The sequence below is a fragment of the Equus caballus genome, chromosome 1 (assembly GCF_041296265.1).
Source record: "Equus caballus isolate H_3958 breed thoroughbred chromosome 1, TB-T2T, whole genome shotgun sequence".
Taxonomy (NCBI): Eukaryota; Metazoa; Chordata; class Mammalia; order Perissodactyla; family Equidae; genus Equus; species Equus caballus.
The window spans coordinates 100,372,538-100,386,927 of record NC_091684.1 but is presented as its reverse complement, the minus strand read 5'-3'; the positions used below and the strand labels follow the sequence as shown (position 1 = coordinate 100,386,927).

Below are 14,390 nucleotides of genomic sequence, written 5' to 3'. Positions count from 1 at the left end.
CACATTTCTCCCTGTTGGTAAGCCTTTTAGCATTTAATTCCCCCACTATTAATTTGCAAGTTTTATAATTCTAATCGCGGTTGCCTCCCTGTTTCCATCAGTCACAATTAAACCCATTTCTCTGTAACTATATTGCTTTCAACATGCTAAAAAATAGCAATGCCCTCCTATATTAGTCGGGGGGATCAATTTTGATTTGCGATGGGTATCTGCAATTCCGATATTTGCAGTTCTGCAGTGGATAACGCCTGGCATGTCAGTGGACTGACACCAGGAGGGGCTGCTTCCTGGTAATCACAGCGTGATGCGGGTTGGGTAGCCCTTCTGTGCCTCCCTTTCTAACATCAACTCACAGATCTGAATGCTTTTCTCTTGCAATTCCACCATCTTGGAGTTGTCTGTTTCCAGCTGGGTGGACGAGACGCAGAATGTGGAGAAGGCGCACCGGCTGCAACAGCCTCAGCCTGCAGGGACGGGGGCGGAGGAGGCTGAGGAAAGGAGGCGTCTGAGGGCTCAGGAGAGGAAGCGGGCGCTGGCATGGCGTGGTCCCTGACAGATTGTCATTCTGGTCCCTCCCACATTTGGTTCTTCTCCTCCATATGAATACACCCATCATCTCCCTGAGGGGGATGCCCTCGAGTCTCCTTCTGCCCCACCATCCAGCCTTGAGTCCACAGTCTGTGGGGGCGTTTGTCTTTGTCAGGTCTGGATGTGGCTAAAGAGACATAACATCTGGACACCCCCACGTTTAAGACACGACACGCAGTGGAGGCTCCGGGTCAGCATGCCCACCATGGGAAAGAGGGAGTGTGCGCGCTCAGGCCCTGTCTGCGATGCCCTGCAGTCCCACAGGTCGAGCTCTGTGGTGCGCCCCCCACAACAGGCAGTGAAGGGCCGGCCTTGACGGTGCCCCCGAGGGCCCCCTCCTGTTCCTTGTTCCATGGCCTCGTCTGAACCGAACGCTGAGGATCACCCTTTCCTTGGGCCAGTACAGCCTTTGAGACCAGCCTCCTGCTTATCGAGGTCGGGGACCCAAAGGTTAAGTCTTGAGCATCCAAAGGCTTTCTTAGTCCAGACTCAAAAACCTAGGAGGCTCCTGATCTGTTTGCGTCCGTGTCCCGAGAAACCATGGCTAAGGGTCTTTTCTGGACGTATTCCACTGACTGACTACACCTCGTCGCCTCCTTACCCCATGACGCCTCCCTCAGCCTCTTTGAAAGTGAGTGCGAGGGGTTGCACTCTGTGTGTTTGTGGCGGCCTGGCTCCTCTGAGGAGCAGAGACGCGGGTGGGATTAGACCCCTAGAGTTTTGCTAAGAAAACCCTGTGAGAGAAAGAGGGCAGAGGGCCGGCGGAGTCTGGGAGGGCTCTCACACCGCCACGCAGCTCTGACCTTGGGGCAAGGAGGTGGGGAGCAAGTGGACAGAGGGGTTCCAGCAGCCGTGCCGTCCACGGAAGGCCTGCCGGGAGGAGTCCGGCATCTCCCAGGAAGGAGCCTGCCCTGCTTGGGCAAAGGCAGGAGCCACCTGTGGGAAGCGTGGCCTTGGGCAATGCCGGGAGGGTGGGAGCTGGAGAGCTCAGGTTGCTTATGTCCCTGCAGCTCCATGTCTGTGGAGCACGTTCTCACGGCCACCGCGGCGCTCTGTGCCCAAGGTCACTCTATCCACCTTGCAAGTCTCGCTGGGCTCTGCCATGCAAAACCTTTAAATAGCCCATCCCTTGCACCTGGACCCTAGAAACAGGAGGTTTTTCTGATCCTACAAAGATGCAAGTTTCTGCATTCTCTCTATCCCCTTTCATTTCTTCTTGCAAAGCCCTCTGTTCTTTCTTGAACTCTCTTCTCTTAACACCTTGCCTGACACAGCTGCTGGCAACCAACACACCCCACCTGCCTTCTGTTTTCCAGCCACCTCCCTCAGAGCCACAAGCTCAGAAGGCAGGAGCGGCTGCCTCTTAAGCTAGTGTCCGACAAGTTTACCAGATGTTTGCTCCTGTGTCCCACGGATCTCCAGCCATTTGTCCGGCTCCACCTCACTCGCCGCCCAGCTGCCACGGCAGTGACATGCAGGGTCCGTTTCTGTCTCCACAGCACCCCGCTTTGGGGAGAGGCCTCCGTTTTAGGCGTGGGCTCACAGGATCTCTTATAACAGGCAAACTGGAAAGCTCAGTGGCTTCCTGCAACGCAGGTTTATTTCTTGCTCACGTCACAGGCTGACGTGGGTCAGGGAGACTCAGGGACCTTGCTGCTTCGTTTGCAACTCCAGTGTCTCCAGTTGTGTTTCTAGAGGTGGGCAGGAGAGAGCATCTCTGCTATGGGTCTTGGAGGCACCGGGCCTGGACACCTGCTGCGGCGGCTGACTCTGCTGCTGTGTTGCTCCCCAGAAAGAGTCGGAGGGAGGGAGCTGGGGCTGCTGTCTCTCTGGGATCCTTTCCATAGATGACAGCCTTCGGAGGGGGGTGTGACAGGCGGGTGAGCGCCATCAGCCAACTGGGTTGTCCTTACCAATGAGAATGCGGCCTGTTTCTTCTTCTCCCTTGTTCCTCCTTCTGTCCTGATGCAGCGAGCGACAAGCACATCCAGTGGCTCCTGGGGGCGGACGGCGAGGTCTGGGTCTGGATCATGGGCGACGGCCCCGGTGACAAGCCCTACGAGGAGATCTCTGAGGAGCTGATGGCTCAGCGGGCGCGGCTGCAGGCGCAGAGGGAGGCCGAGGAGCTCTGGTGAGTGGGCCAGGGGTGGGGGCCGCCCGCTTGTGTCTACAGGGTCTTTTCCCCTGGGTTCTGTAAGGTCCAAGCATCTTGGCTGTAAGCATTTTTGCCACAGGCATTTTCACCCTGTAACTAATTGGCCGCCAGGCAATTTAGATGTAAAAGACTCGATAACTGGTTGGCTGTTTCTACTTTGGTCATTTCGTTTCTCCATCGAGGAACTTCTCGCAGTTACTTCATTTTTAAAAATTTTATTTTATTTTGTTTTTTATAGTTTTTGAGGAAGATTAGCCCTGAGCTAACATCTGCTGCCAATCCTCCTCCTTTTGCTGAGGAAGACTGGCCCTGACCTAAGATCCGTGCCCATCTTCCTCTACTTTATATGTGGGACGCCTACCACAGCATGGCTTGACAACCGCTGCCATGTCCACACCTGGGATCCGGGCCGGCAACCCCTGGGCTGCCAAAGCAGAATATGCGCACTTAACCGCCGCACCACCGGGCCAGCCCCTCACAGTTACTCCGTTTTTATAGGATTTTAATCTTAGCCTCATAGCAGTCCATACGGTGAGGGGTGGACGTGCTGGTGGTGGTCTTAAAAGGATTCGCATTTCTTCCCATTGGCCACGTTATTGATGCTTCATCAAGCTGATGGATGAGGACAATGAGCCCCAAGAGTTGGCTTCTTATTTGAAACATGCTGCGTTGGAGGGGGCGGCCTAGGCCTCGCGAGGGCACAGCGTTGACCCCCGTTTCCCACAGAACAGGACAAGCGCTTGGTTAGGTACCGTCCACACACGAAACAGAGTCAGTTGTTGGCACAGCATCACCGTGCATCTGCATACTAACGTTTTAAATGTCCTCAAATATTTTGTATTTCGCCATAAAGTCTTTTTAATTTTGTTGTCCGTTTTTTCACATTTCATTACATCCTCTTTAATTCGTGTCCTTCTTTTATTTTTCGCGATTTTATTTTTCCCAACCAGTTGCCTTATGGCAACTAGTTATGAGGCAAAAATGCTTCCTGCAAAGATGCGCGAGAGGAAACTACCCAGATCCGCTGGTGGGTCCAGGCCGGAGGAGGACGGGCGGGTGGAGGGGCAGGTCCCCAGCGGCCGCTGGCTGGTCAGAGCCCGGCTGAGACCGGTGACCCGGCATCATCTGGGTCTTGCCTCAGGAGGACCTTGTGGTTCGAATCCCGCGTCCACCTGTTAGAGGTGAGCTAGCCTGGGGCCTCAGTCTTCACATCTGTGCCGTGGGCGTCACAAGGCCCTTCCACCTAGACGGAGTGCCAGTTCACGACATAATACAACAGTGCCCTCGCTTTCCCCTCCTGGGGTTGACCCGGGACAGGGGAGCAGTTTGGGTTCACTTCATTGTCCACTTGTCCTCCTCGTGTTGCCCCTGTTTCTCATGCAAGATGGACGGCGGAGCCCCAGAGAGATTCGGAGTCAGACTTCTTGCATAACCACTTTCAACATTCTTTTGCCAAACTTGGAAATCCGTGTGAAGTTGACTCCAACACTTTCCACCCAATTTTTAACGACAGCGTTTTAATTGTAAAATTGTAGCAACAACCCACACTCACCACCTGAAATGACCTCAACGAGCATTGAAGGCAAGGCGTGCTGCATAATCGGCTTTATCCACACCTTGATAAGCTGATTAATATCGACCCATGACGTCATTTAAGATTCTGCCTGGTCTTCCTTTACTTGAGAAACTCAGCTTACTGGTCCTGTTAATGGACTTTCAGGTTGTTGGCAGTTTTTTGCGTTATTGAAGCCCTCTGATGAACACCTCCCACCCACACCTTTGTAAACTTGAGTGAGAAATGGGCTTTCTGAGTCTCTTTTCCTATACAGGTGAGCACCTATTTCTCCCCACCTTTGCCCACGTTGAGTTTTTCGACCTTAGACGTTTGCCATTCTGATGGACAAAGAACGGCGGCTCATAGTTTTTATGAGAAGTTCTGTCGTTCTGTGGTCCTTCGGTCTCCCACGCGAGCTCATACCGCTGGTTCTCTCGGAAGGAGACAGAAGGAGGCGGAGATCACCAAGAAGTTCCGGGATGCTCTGGCCAATGAGAAAGCCCGGATCCTGGCGGAGAAGTGGAAGGTGGAGATGGAAGACCGCAAGGCCGCTAAGGTTCTGGAGGAGGAGCGCATTCACGAAGAGTTCAAGGTGAGCCTTCTAGGGGGCGTCTGTGTGCGGCCGCATCCTCCGACTCCCGGGCCACTGGGCCGATTTCTGGTTTGCACCAGCCCTTGGCCATTGGTTGGTTCTGAGCGCTGTATGAGAACAGAAATCCGGCAATGTCTGAGCAGGGAGGAATTTGACATCTGGGCTAATCCACTTCTCATTGTACAGATAAGGAAACTGAAGCTCAGACAGGGGAAGAGACTTGCCAAGGCTGTTTGTAGTTGGGCACAGATGCAGGATCAGGACTCAGGCCTTTGCCTCCCAAACCAAGCATCCTGAAAGGAGGCCTGGAAGTTCTGAGTCTGTGGTCAGACCAGCCTAGGATCCAGTTCCAACTCTATGCTTACTGCTGTGTGACCTTGGGAAGCTTGCTGAACTTCTCTGAGCCTTCACTTTTTTGTTTGTAATGTTAGTGTAATAACAACACCCACCTTGAGGTTTTTGGAGGTTTCAAGGAGATGAAAAATGCACATGGTCTCTATTTTGAGATTTTTTTTTTTTGCTACAGGAATAAATACATTTTTGGGGGGGGGGTAGAAAATTCAGAAAATACATGTAAGCAAAAAGAAGAAAATAATCATCATGCTGAATCCCAACAATTGTGTATTAATGGCATTTGCCCATTTTTGAGTTTTGAAAACCTTTTTTCCCCCAAAATGATTAGATAGTGAGGATATTGGCCCCTTAAGATCATTTCTGTTGCAAATGTTTTTCTCAGTGTTGTTGTTTTTTCCTAATTTTAGTTGTAGTGCTTTTGGGTGTGCAGAAGATTGAAATTTTTATTAGCCAACGATGTCAATCTTTATTATTTGTTTCATGCTTAGAAAGATCTGTGCCACTACAAGCTTATAGAAATACGAATCTACAGTTTTTTGTCTGTCTCTCGTGATTTTATTTCTTTGCACTTAATTTTCCTTCTCTTGGGGTTGTGGTGTGATAATCGGGCTCCGACTCTGTTTTCTTCCAGATGGTTGACTGGTGGTCCCAACACTGTTTACTATGAGGTCTGTCCTCTCCTCTCATTGGACTTGCTGGCTTCATTCTTACTTCTCACTTACTTATGAATCTCTTCGTGGATTTTTCTTCTTTGCCTGATTATTTCTGAGCCAGATTGACTTATTATTGTAGCTTTAAAATAAATCTTAACATGTGTTAAGGTAGGAACCTCTCATTGCTCTTCATTCCTAAAATGTCCATTTTCTTCTAATAGAGACACATATGAATTATTTTGTCGCTATCCTCCTCTCCCCAACAACAAAAAAACCACACGGTGGTTTTCATTGGAATTGCACCACATAGAGCTGTTTTTGTGGAAGTTGGACATTTTTGCGATATTCAGTCGATGAACCTTCTTGTTCAGGAATGTGTATGTTCTTCCTGTTATGCAAATCTTCTTTTTGTCTTTGATAAAGTTTGTTTTTTCAACACCTGTAAATGCACTGGTCACCCAGTCGCAAACATCCACAATAACTTATACAAACCTACGTGCATCTATCTTTTGGACTTTCGTAAACTTATTGTTTTATTTAAGTGCTCCACATTTCTTTTTTAGTTAAACCTTAGGTTTAATATTTTTTGTTGCTGTTGTGAATGTATTTGTTCTCATTACTTTAAAACCTGTTGCAGTTGCTAGTTATATACTTATATATAGTGATTTTATTTATTGATCTCCTTATTTAACTTTCTCTAAGTTATATATTCTTTAGGAGATTCCCTTGCATTTTAAATGAAGCAATACTTAATGTCAAAACATTATGTTTAAAAAGAATTTCAAACTTGCAGAAAAGTTGAGAGAAAAATAAAATGAATGCTCATATATTCTCCACTTAAATGCACCAATTATTAATATTTTGCCACATTTGCATTCTCTCTTTCTTCCTCTCTCTCTCTCTCTATATATGTATATACATACATATATATATGTGCACTTTTTTTGTTGCTGCTGTTTTGCTAAACAATTGGAAAGGAGGATGCAGACATCTTACACTCTAACCCAGAGGTTAGCCAACTGTTTTCTGTAGAGGGCTGGGCAGTAAATGCTTCAGGCTCTGTGGGCCCCACTGTCTCCGTCACAATTACTGTGCTGGGCCGTGGTAGCGAGTAAGCAGCCGTGACAGCATGGAAACAAATGCAAGCAGCTGTGCACCAATGAGACTCTATTTTAAATAGCAGACGGAGGCCAGCTTTGTCCAGGGAGCCTTGCTCTGCGGCCTCCTGGTCAAGTCCTTCAGGCGCATCTCGCACGAATACGGACATCTCCCTGCACAGCCACAGTAATCACCACCACACCTGCTGACATTAACAATGATTCCATGATAGTATCTAAAACCCCATCCATGGCGGAGAGAGATTTAGTTTATCTTGTTAGATTTTGCATGGGATGGATTAAGTCTTCTGGGGAAGAAAGCCAGTACCTTTTCTGTGTCTCTAACAGCGGGCCCCTGTTCCAGCCTCTGGCCTCGCTCTTCCCGATGTGGGCTGAGTGCAGAGGCTGGGAAGGCGGCTCAGTGGAACCCGGGTCCTAGGGCTTAGTTCGCAGGGAGGTGATGGAGGGACTGAGCTCCCAGTGGGGGTTTCCTGGCTGGTGGTCTCGTGGAGAAGCTCGGTGATCGACTGTGGGGTGCTCTGTGTTGGGGCTCACGGAGGGTTCAGTGAGGTCATCTGGCCAGGCCTTCAGGGTCACTGAGGACCCCAAATGCGGGCTTCGGGCATCATTTCCAAAGAAGGTTATGGTTGTTTTGTGTTTGTTTCTGTTTTAAAAATTAATTTGCTCAATGTGAATGTTTAAACTTTAAAACCCATAGTAATCCTGATTTGGTATCAGAGACACAAGCCGTGTCTGCAGGCCCGGAGGCTCGTTAGGCAGCGTCTGCAGGGGCCTCAGAGCGTGGACTCCAGCTGCAGGCCAGGTTGCAGCTGGAATGTTGTCTGTCAGAGCATCTGTCAGTGAGCTCCTCCTCATCACAGGGAACGGTGGCGCGCAGGCTGGAACAGTCTCTGAAAAGCTCTCTGTGGTGGATTAGTGGGGCTGCCGGTGGGTCCTTCACTGCCCCCTTTGAGAGGTGGGCTCAGTTTCCCCTCCCCTGAGTCCCGTGGCCTTGCGTCCAGCTGTGATCTGTGGAGGGCAGTGGAATGACTGTGTGTGATGTTCGAGGACAGGCTGCAAGAGACGTGCAGCTTCCACGTCCACCCCTCCTGCACTGCCCCCTCCAGAAGCTGCCCCGTGGGAAGCCCTGCTGGCCTGGATGGCGGTGCTGGGAGGAAACTGGCCGGCCCGCGAGAGAGGAGGGGCCGGTGGAGGAGCACTGGGCACCAGACAGCCCTCACTGGGCTTCTTGTTCTTCCAGCGTCGCGTCTCGACCAAGTGACGGACCTCCGCGGACACCACGTGGGGCCGAAGGGCCACCAGCCAAGCCCTGTCGAAATTAATCATCTACAGAAGCACAAGCCAATAACGGCCGTTGTTCAAGCCACTACATTTTCTGGAAGTTTGTTTTTACTCAGATAACAAACGGCTTCACCGAAGGAATTTATGCATCAGATTAGAGATTGACTTAGATGATTTTTATTGCATCTTTTAACACCAAGATTCTAACATAATGTGAGTCTTGCATGCAGCAATGTGCCAAGAGCATCAATCTGATTTAACCCTTTTTTCCCCTGAGAACCTATATGCAGGTTATTTGGGGGGAGGAGGGAGGTGGTAGCAATACACGCCCTGCTCTCAAAAAGCTGACTAGAATGCGAACTGGTGCGGCTACTGTGGAAACCAGCATGGAGATTCCTCAAAAAAATTAAAAATAGAAATACTGTACGACCCAGCCATCCCACTACTGGGTATTTATCCAAAGAACATAAAATCAACAATTCAAAGAGACTTATGCACCCCTATGTTCATTGCAGCATTATTCACAATAGCCAAGATGTGGAAGCAACCCAAGTGCCCATGAACTGATGAGTGGATGAAGAAGCAGTGGTATTTATATAGAGTGGAATACTACTCAGCCATAAAAAAGACAAAATCATGCCATTTGTGACAAGATGGATGGACCTTGAGGGTATGATAAGCAAAATAAGTCAGACAGAGAAAGACACACACTGTATGATTTCCGTCATATGTGGAAGATAAACAAACAGATGGAGAAAGAGAACAGATTAGTGGTTCCCAGAGGGGAAGGGGGTGGGGGGAGGGCAAAAGGGGTAAAGGAGCACATATATATGGTGATGGATGACAACTAGACTATTGGTGGTAAACACAATGCAGTCTATTCAGAATCAGAACTATAATAATGTACACTGGAAATTTACACAATGTTATAAGCCAATACGATCTCAAAAAAAAAAAAGGGCTTACCGGGTGCTGGGGAGAGAAGATAACTCCATGAGCGACCCTCAGCCCACCCACGCCATAGGGACTACAGTGGAGGACATAGGAGTTCCTCCAGGAATCTGGGCGCGAGCAAAGACAGGAGACGGAAGGCAGATAAGTGGACTGATGAATGGTCTGCTGGGGGAGAGCAAAAAGCATGTGATGGGTGGAGCCAGACGTAAGCCTGGAGGGGCAGGCTGTGGACCCTGGAGCGAAGCTGCCTGAAGGAGGTGGGCTGGTCTCTGTGGGCAGAGCAGAGCTGTGAGGATCCAAATGCAGAGGGACGTGGTTGGATCAAGTTTCGTGAGGAGAACTGGTGGTGATGGTGCAGGTCCAGTGGTGGAAGTTTGGGGAGGGAGAGGCCAGTTAGGAGATTTTTCACTGGTCTCCATGGGAAATGATGTCTGTGGCTATGGAGAGAGAGAGACGGGGATGGACACAGAGAAAGGGCGGTGGTCAGGGCAGCAAGGCGTAGCATCAATTTGATGTTGGGACGAGGGAAAGCAAAGAGCGGGGGCATCTGAGCCCCAGGCGGAGGGATGAGTGGACGGCACCACCCTCCTGGCTGTGGAGAGCTGGAAGGAGGTGCGGTCTTGGAGGAGAGAATGAGCTTGGCCTGGCTGTGCGGAGGTTTTTTTTTTCCCCTTGCCCAGAACTGGGAGAAGGGCTAGGGGCTGAGGTGGAGGAGGGAACCTGAGTGAGGAGGCTGGTGGTGGAGGGAGGTTGGCTGGGCTGGCTTTGGGCAGCCTCTGGTGAGCATGTAGGCAGCTTCTGCAGATTCTCCCGGTCATAGGAATGATGATAGTCAAAGTTCCTTTTAGAAAATGGGGGGAAAATCCCAGAATCTTGTGTGGGGTTAAAGAGGGAACTTGAAAATAGAAGATACAGCTGGAAACTGGTTTGTAAAAACGGCTTTGTTGTGGCTGGCGCCGTTTGAAGGCAATTCACATGCACATAAAAGGCTTCCTTTAGCAAAAAGGACATCACGAGGCCGGATAAAACTTGTATTTTTTTCTGCTTTCCTTACTCATAAGCCTGCTTTGGGTGCTTCTTCCTCTGCTTAAGACCACAGAACAGGGACAGTAAGGACCCTGCTGTCTCCCTCTGCCTCGGGTCCCGGGACCCTCCTTCTTGCTCTCCTGCTCCGACCTCCTCCCAGTTTCCCCATAAGGCACAGACACAGCTGACACAGTGAAGGTGTCCTTTGATTTTTCTCCATTTTCTATTCAAGGCTGCTCTCCTTTAGGTTTTTCTCTTTTAAGGTTGGAGTTCATTTTGGCCTCATAGTGACATCCTCTTCACCAATAGAAACTATCGTTACCTTATTCCCAATAAAGTTATAAGTCGGGGGAAAACCTTCCACTTTTCAATTTTCTCTTGAAAATTGTAGACTTTTCCTGAGTGTCTCTTGGACAAGGTTGGCGTCAACAAGACGACATGGTGTCCTTTACCCTTTCCTGTCATGGGTCATCACAAACCCTGTCTTGTCTTCATCTATTCAATAATTCACCCACTCTTACCATCAGCGTTTATGGAATACCTACTGTATGCTGGGCCTTTGCTGGGAACCGGTGATGGAGGAAGGAGAGACAGGGGCCTGACCCTTTTGGAGGGCATCATCCCACAAAGGCAGCGGTGTTATTGGGGCCAGGCTAACAACAGTAACGACCAGAAAAGAGTGTCTGTCCCAGTGACATTTTCCCTCAGAGTGAGGTGGACCCCACGGGCCTTGGAGACTCCTCCGGTGCTGGTACCGATGGGTTTTCAGGAGAAAGAGACTGAGTCAGCAGGACAGCTCAGAGCTGGGCTTGTCGGAAAAAGGCAGTCGATCCCAGAGGGGGAAGGGAGTGTTCGCAGGTCTGCCTTTTGGCTGCGCTGGCTCTTGGGTGCCAAACACAAGAAAAGTGGACTTTTTTTCAATGATCACAAACGGGCCAAAGGATGCGGGTAGTAGCAACGACAATGAGTTTCTGCCAAGGGTGGAGCATTTTAGCAAAACCGCAGAGAGAAAGATCCAACACTCTTTATTTGCAGTCACAAAATGCTTTCTTTTGTCGTCCCCATCCCTGTGGAGAGCTTCCTTTGTCACAGGAAGTGGCTGGTTATTTTCCTTTGAGACGGAGGAAACATCAGGCTCCCTGGGCGTTGTCCTCCACTCTCTCAGACGAAGAGGATCCAGTGAGCAGAGGGGCTGCCATTTATTTATTTATTTGGGGGTAGTAATTTTTTTCCCCACTTCATTGAGATGTGATTGACAAATAAAAATCGTATCTATTTAAGGTGCACCATGTGATATTTTGATACATGTACACGTCATGAAATGATCACCACAATCAAGCTAATTAACATATCCATTGCTTTACCTAATTACCTCTTTTTTGTGGTGTGAACGCTGATGATTTACCCTTAGCAAATTTCAAGTATCCGATACAGTATTAACTACAGTCATCGCGCTGTACGTTGGATCTCCAGAGTTTATTCATCTCGCGTAACTGAAACTTCACGCCTTCTCACCAAACATGAGCTAAGTGTGTATCAGCAGATAAATGGATAAAGAATATGCAGTGTATATATATATATATATATATATATATATACACATACAGTGGAATATAATTCAGTCTTAAAAAGGAAGGCCAAATCCTGCCATTTGGGCCAGCATGGATGAACCTGGAGGACGTTATACTGCAGTGAAATAAGCCAGACACAGAAAGACAGGCACTGCGTGATGCCACTTATACGTGGAATGGAAACAGTTGTAGAGAAGAGAGAGTGGTGGTTGCTAGAGGTTCAGGGGGTGGGGGTGTGGGCGCTGCCATTCCATTTGCTGCTTCCTGCACCCACAGCTGGTTGGAGTAGGAACACCGCATGGTTCTTTGAGGCGGGCCGTCAAATGCCCCTTGTCCCCTGTACGCCTGACATGACCCTTGTCTGGGGTTGCAGTCTCCTTGTTATGGGCTGAATTGTGTCCCCCTACAATACGTGCGTCGAAATCCTAACCCCTAGCATCTCAGGATGTAACTGTGTTTGGAGATAAGGTTTTTAAAGAGGAAATTAAGTTAAAATGAGGTGTTTAGGGTGGGCCCTAATTCAATATGACAGGTGTCCTTATAGTTAGAGGAAATCTGGACACAGACATGTGTGAACGTGGAGGAAAGACCACGTGAAGACACAGGGAGAAGATGGCCGTTTACAAGCCAAGGAGAGAGGCCTCAGGGGAGACCAACCCTGCCGACTCCTTGAGCTTAGACTTCTGGGTTCTAGAGTGTGGGACAACACATGTCTGCTGTTGAAGTGCCCTGGTCTGTGGTGTTTTGTCATGGCAGCCTGAGCAAGCTAGTGTACTCCTTATCAGGACCAGGAGCAGGAGCAGGGGGTGGAGCCCTGTGGCTCTGGCAGCCTTGTCTGTATCTTTATTGATACCTTCTCACACCTGGAAGGCTCCCGTGGGCGGGGGGTAGGTCCGAAGCACCTGGGTGGCAGCTGTCTTGGTTGGTGCCCTGTGTACCGAGCGATGTGGTGACCACAGTCAGATTAGGGAGGCCTGGAGGAGGAATGGGAAACCTACAGTGTAAACTGTGAAGTGCTGTGCCAGTGGGAGAAGTGACTTTTTTGTGCTGCTGAGACGCTAGTGACCGATGAAAGTAAGATCCGACTTTGAAGTGAAACTCGACTTATTCTGCTTTACAGTCACACAGACTTCGGTTCCAATTTTGCATCCGTCACTAACTCTCTGTTCTAATATTTCCCATCTTAAAACTCACTCACCCTCCCCATTTCCCTCTTAACCCCACCTTCCCCTCCAGCTGCTGCTCCCTGGAAGGGTTGTCTGCAGTCACTTCCACCTCCTCCCCGTGTAGCCTGGACCCTCCACTCCCCCAGGGCTGCTGGTGACAAGATCTCCCATCATGCCTCCGGCTTCTCTGTCCTTATCTTTTGCAATGCCTCAGCTGCCTGCAGCTCAGCTGACCACTCCCTTTCACTTGAAATGCTTCCTTCTCTTGGCTTCCCCAATGCACATCGCCCCTTCTGGGTTTTCCTCTCACCCCTTGGCCTCCTTCTCAGTCTCTTTTTCTACTTCCAACTCTTTCTCTCAACCTTTAAATGGTGGTGTGTCCCAAAGCCCTGTGGTTGTTTCCTCTTGATCTACATTCTTTCTCTCAGTGACAGCATTAAGTCCCACGGCTGAGAAATATCCTCCCAACTCAGACGATCTCTCGGTCAAGATCTTCAGCCTCACCTAGGCTGTAAGCCCCAGGCTCACGCGCCCCACTGCTAACGGCCTCTCGGATGTTGGACGGCATCTCAAACTCATCAAAAATAGAATTTTGATTTTTTTTTTCCCTCTGGCCACAGTGGATAATTCTGTTCTCAAACACACCCAACCCAGTCACAATGCTGGGGACATTGCATTGTGGCTCCTTCCGCCTGGAAATTTCTTCTCTCTGATGCTCACTTATCAGCCTCCTTCTTATTGTTTGGGTCTCAGATCATACGTCACCCCTTCGGAGACGACTTCTGGTCATGAGGACTCAAGGAGCCTCCGAGATTCTCTCTACCACTTACCCTGTCTTAATTCTTTGCACACTGTTTATTATTTTCTGATACTTCTTGATTTTTATTTGTTGAGTGTTTTTTGCCCATTGGAAGGCGAGCTCCAAGAGATGGGGACGGTGTCTGCCTTGCTCTGTGCTGTATCCCCAAGCCTAGAACAGGCTGAGCCTCCTAGAGTCTGAAGAAGTATTTGGTGAATAACTAGATGAAGCCACTTACCTTCTTCAGTCCTTAATTCCCAACTCTTAGAGAGTGGATCATTAGGAAGTTGTAATTTTGTCTACTTTTTAGAATTAAAAAATTGATCGTTGAGGTGGAGAAAAGTCCTCAATCTATGCCATTTCAGAGGCAACAAAACCTTGTGTCTTTTAAAACAAGGGATGAAAAACTCACAGTTGTCTGCCCTTTTTTCTTGTTGATCCATTAAAATAGAAGCAAAGGATGGGAAAAGTTATAAAACACCAGGAGTGAGATGAGAGGAGAGAATGGCTGAGAAGATGCCCACACAAGTCTGGGAGCTGCAGGAGAGGGACCGTGCTGGGGGCTCAGTGGGGTGACT

At 49.2% G+C, this 14,390-nt stretch overlaps 1 protein-coding gene across 2 annotated transcripts in view; it reads left to right on the top strand.

Annotated features, from left to right (window-relative positions):
- The first annotated feature begins 803 nt into the window (after positions 1–803).
- The window catches only part of SH2D4B (SH2 domain containing 4B), a 74,356-nt gene continuing 60,769 nt past the window's right edge, over positions 804–14,390 (top strand). For both annotated transcript variants that reach the window (XM_023648921.2, XM_023648914.2), the window contains exons 1-2: positions 804–2,719; positions 4,740–4,890. In XM_023648921.2, the coding sequence (XP_023504689.1) occupies positions 2,619–2,719; positions 4,740–4,890 (252 nt within the window). In that variant the 5' untranslated portion in view covers positions 804–2,618. The remainder of the gene's footprint in view (positions 2,720–4,739; positions 4,891–14,390) is intronic.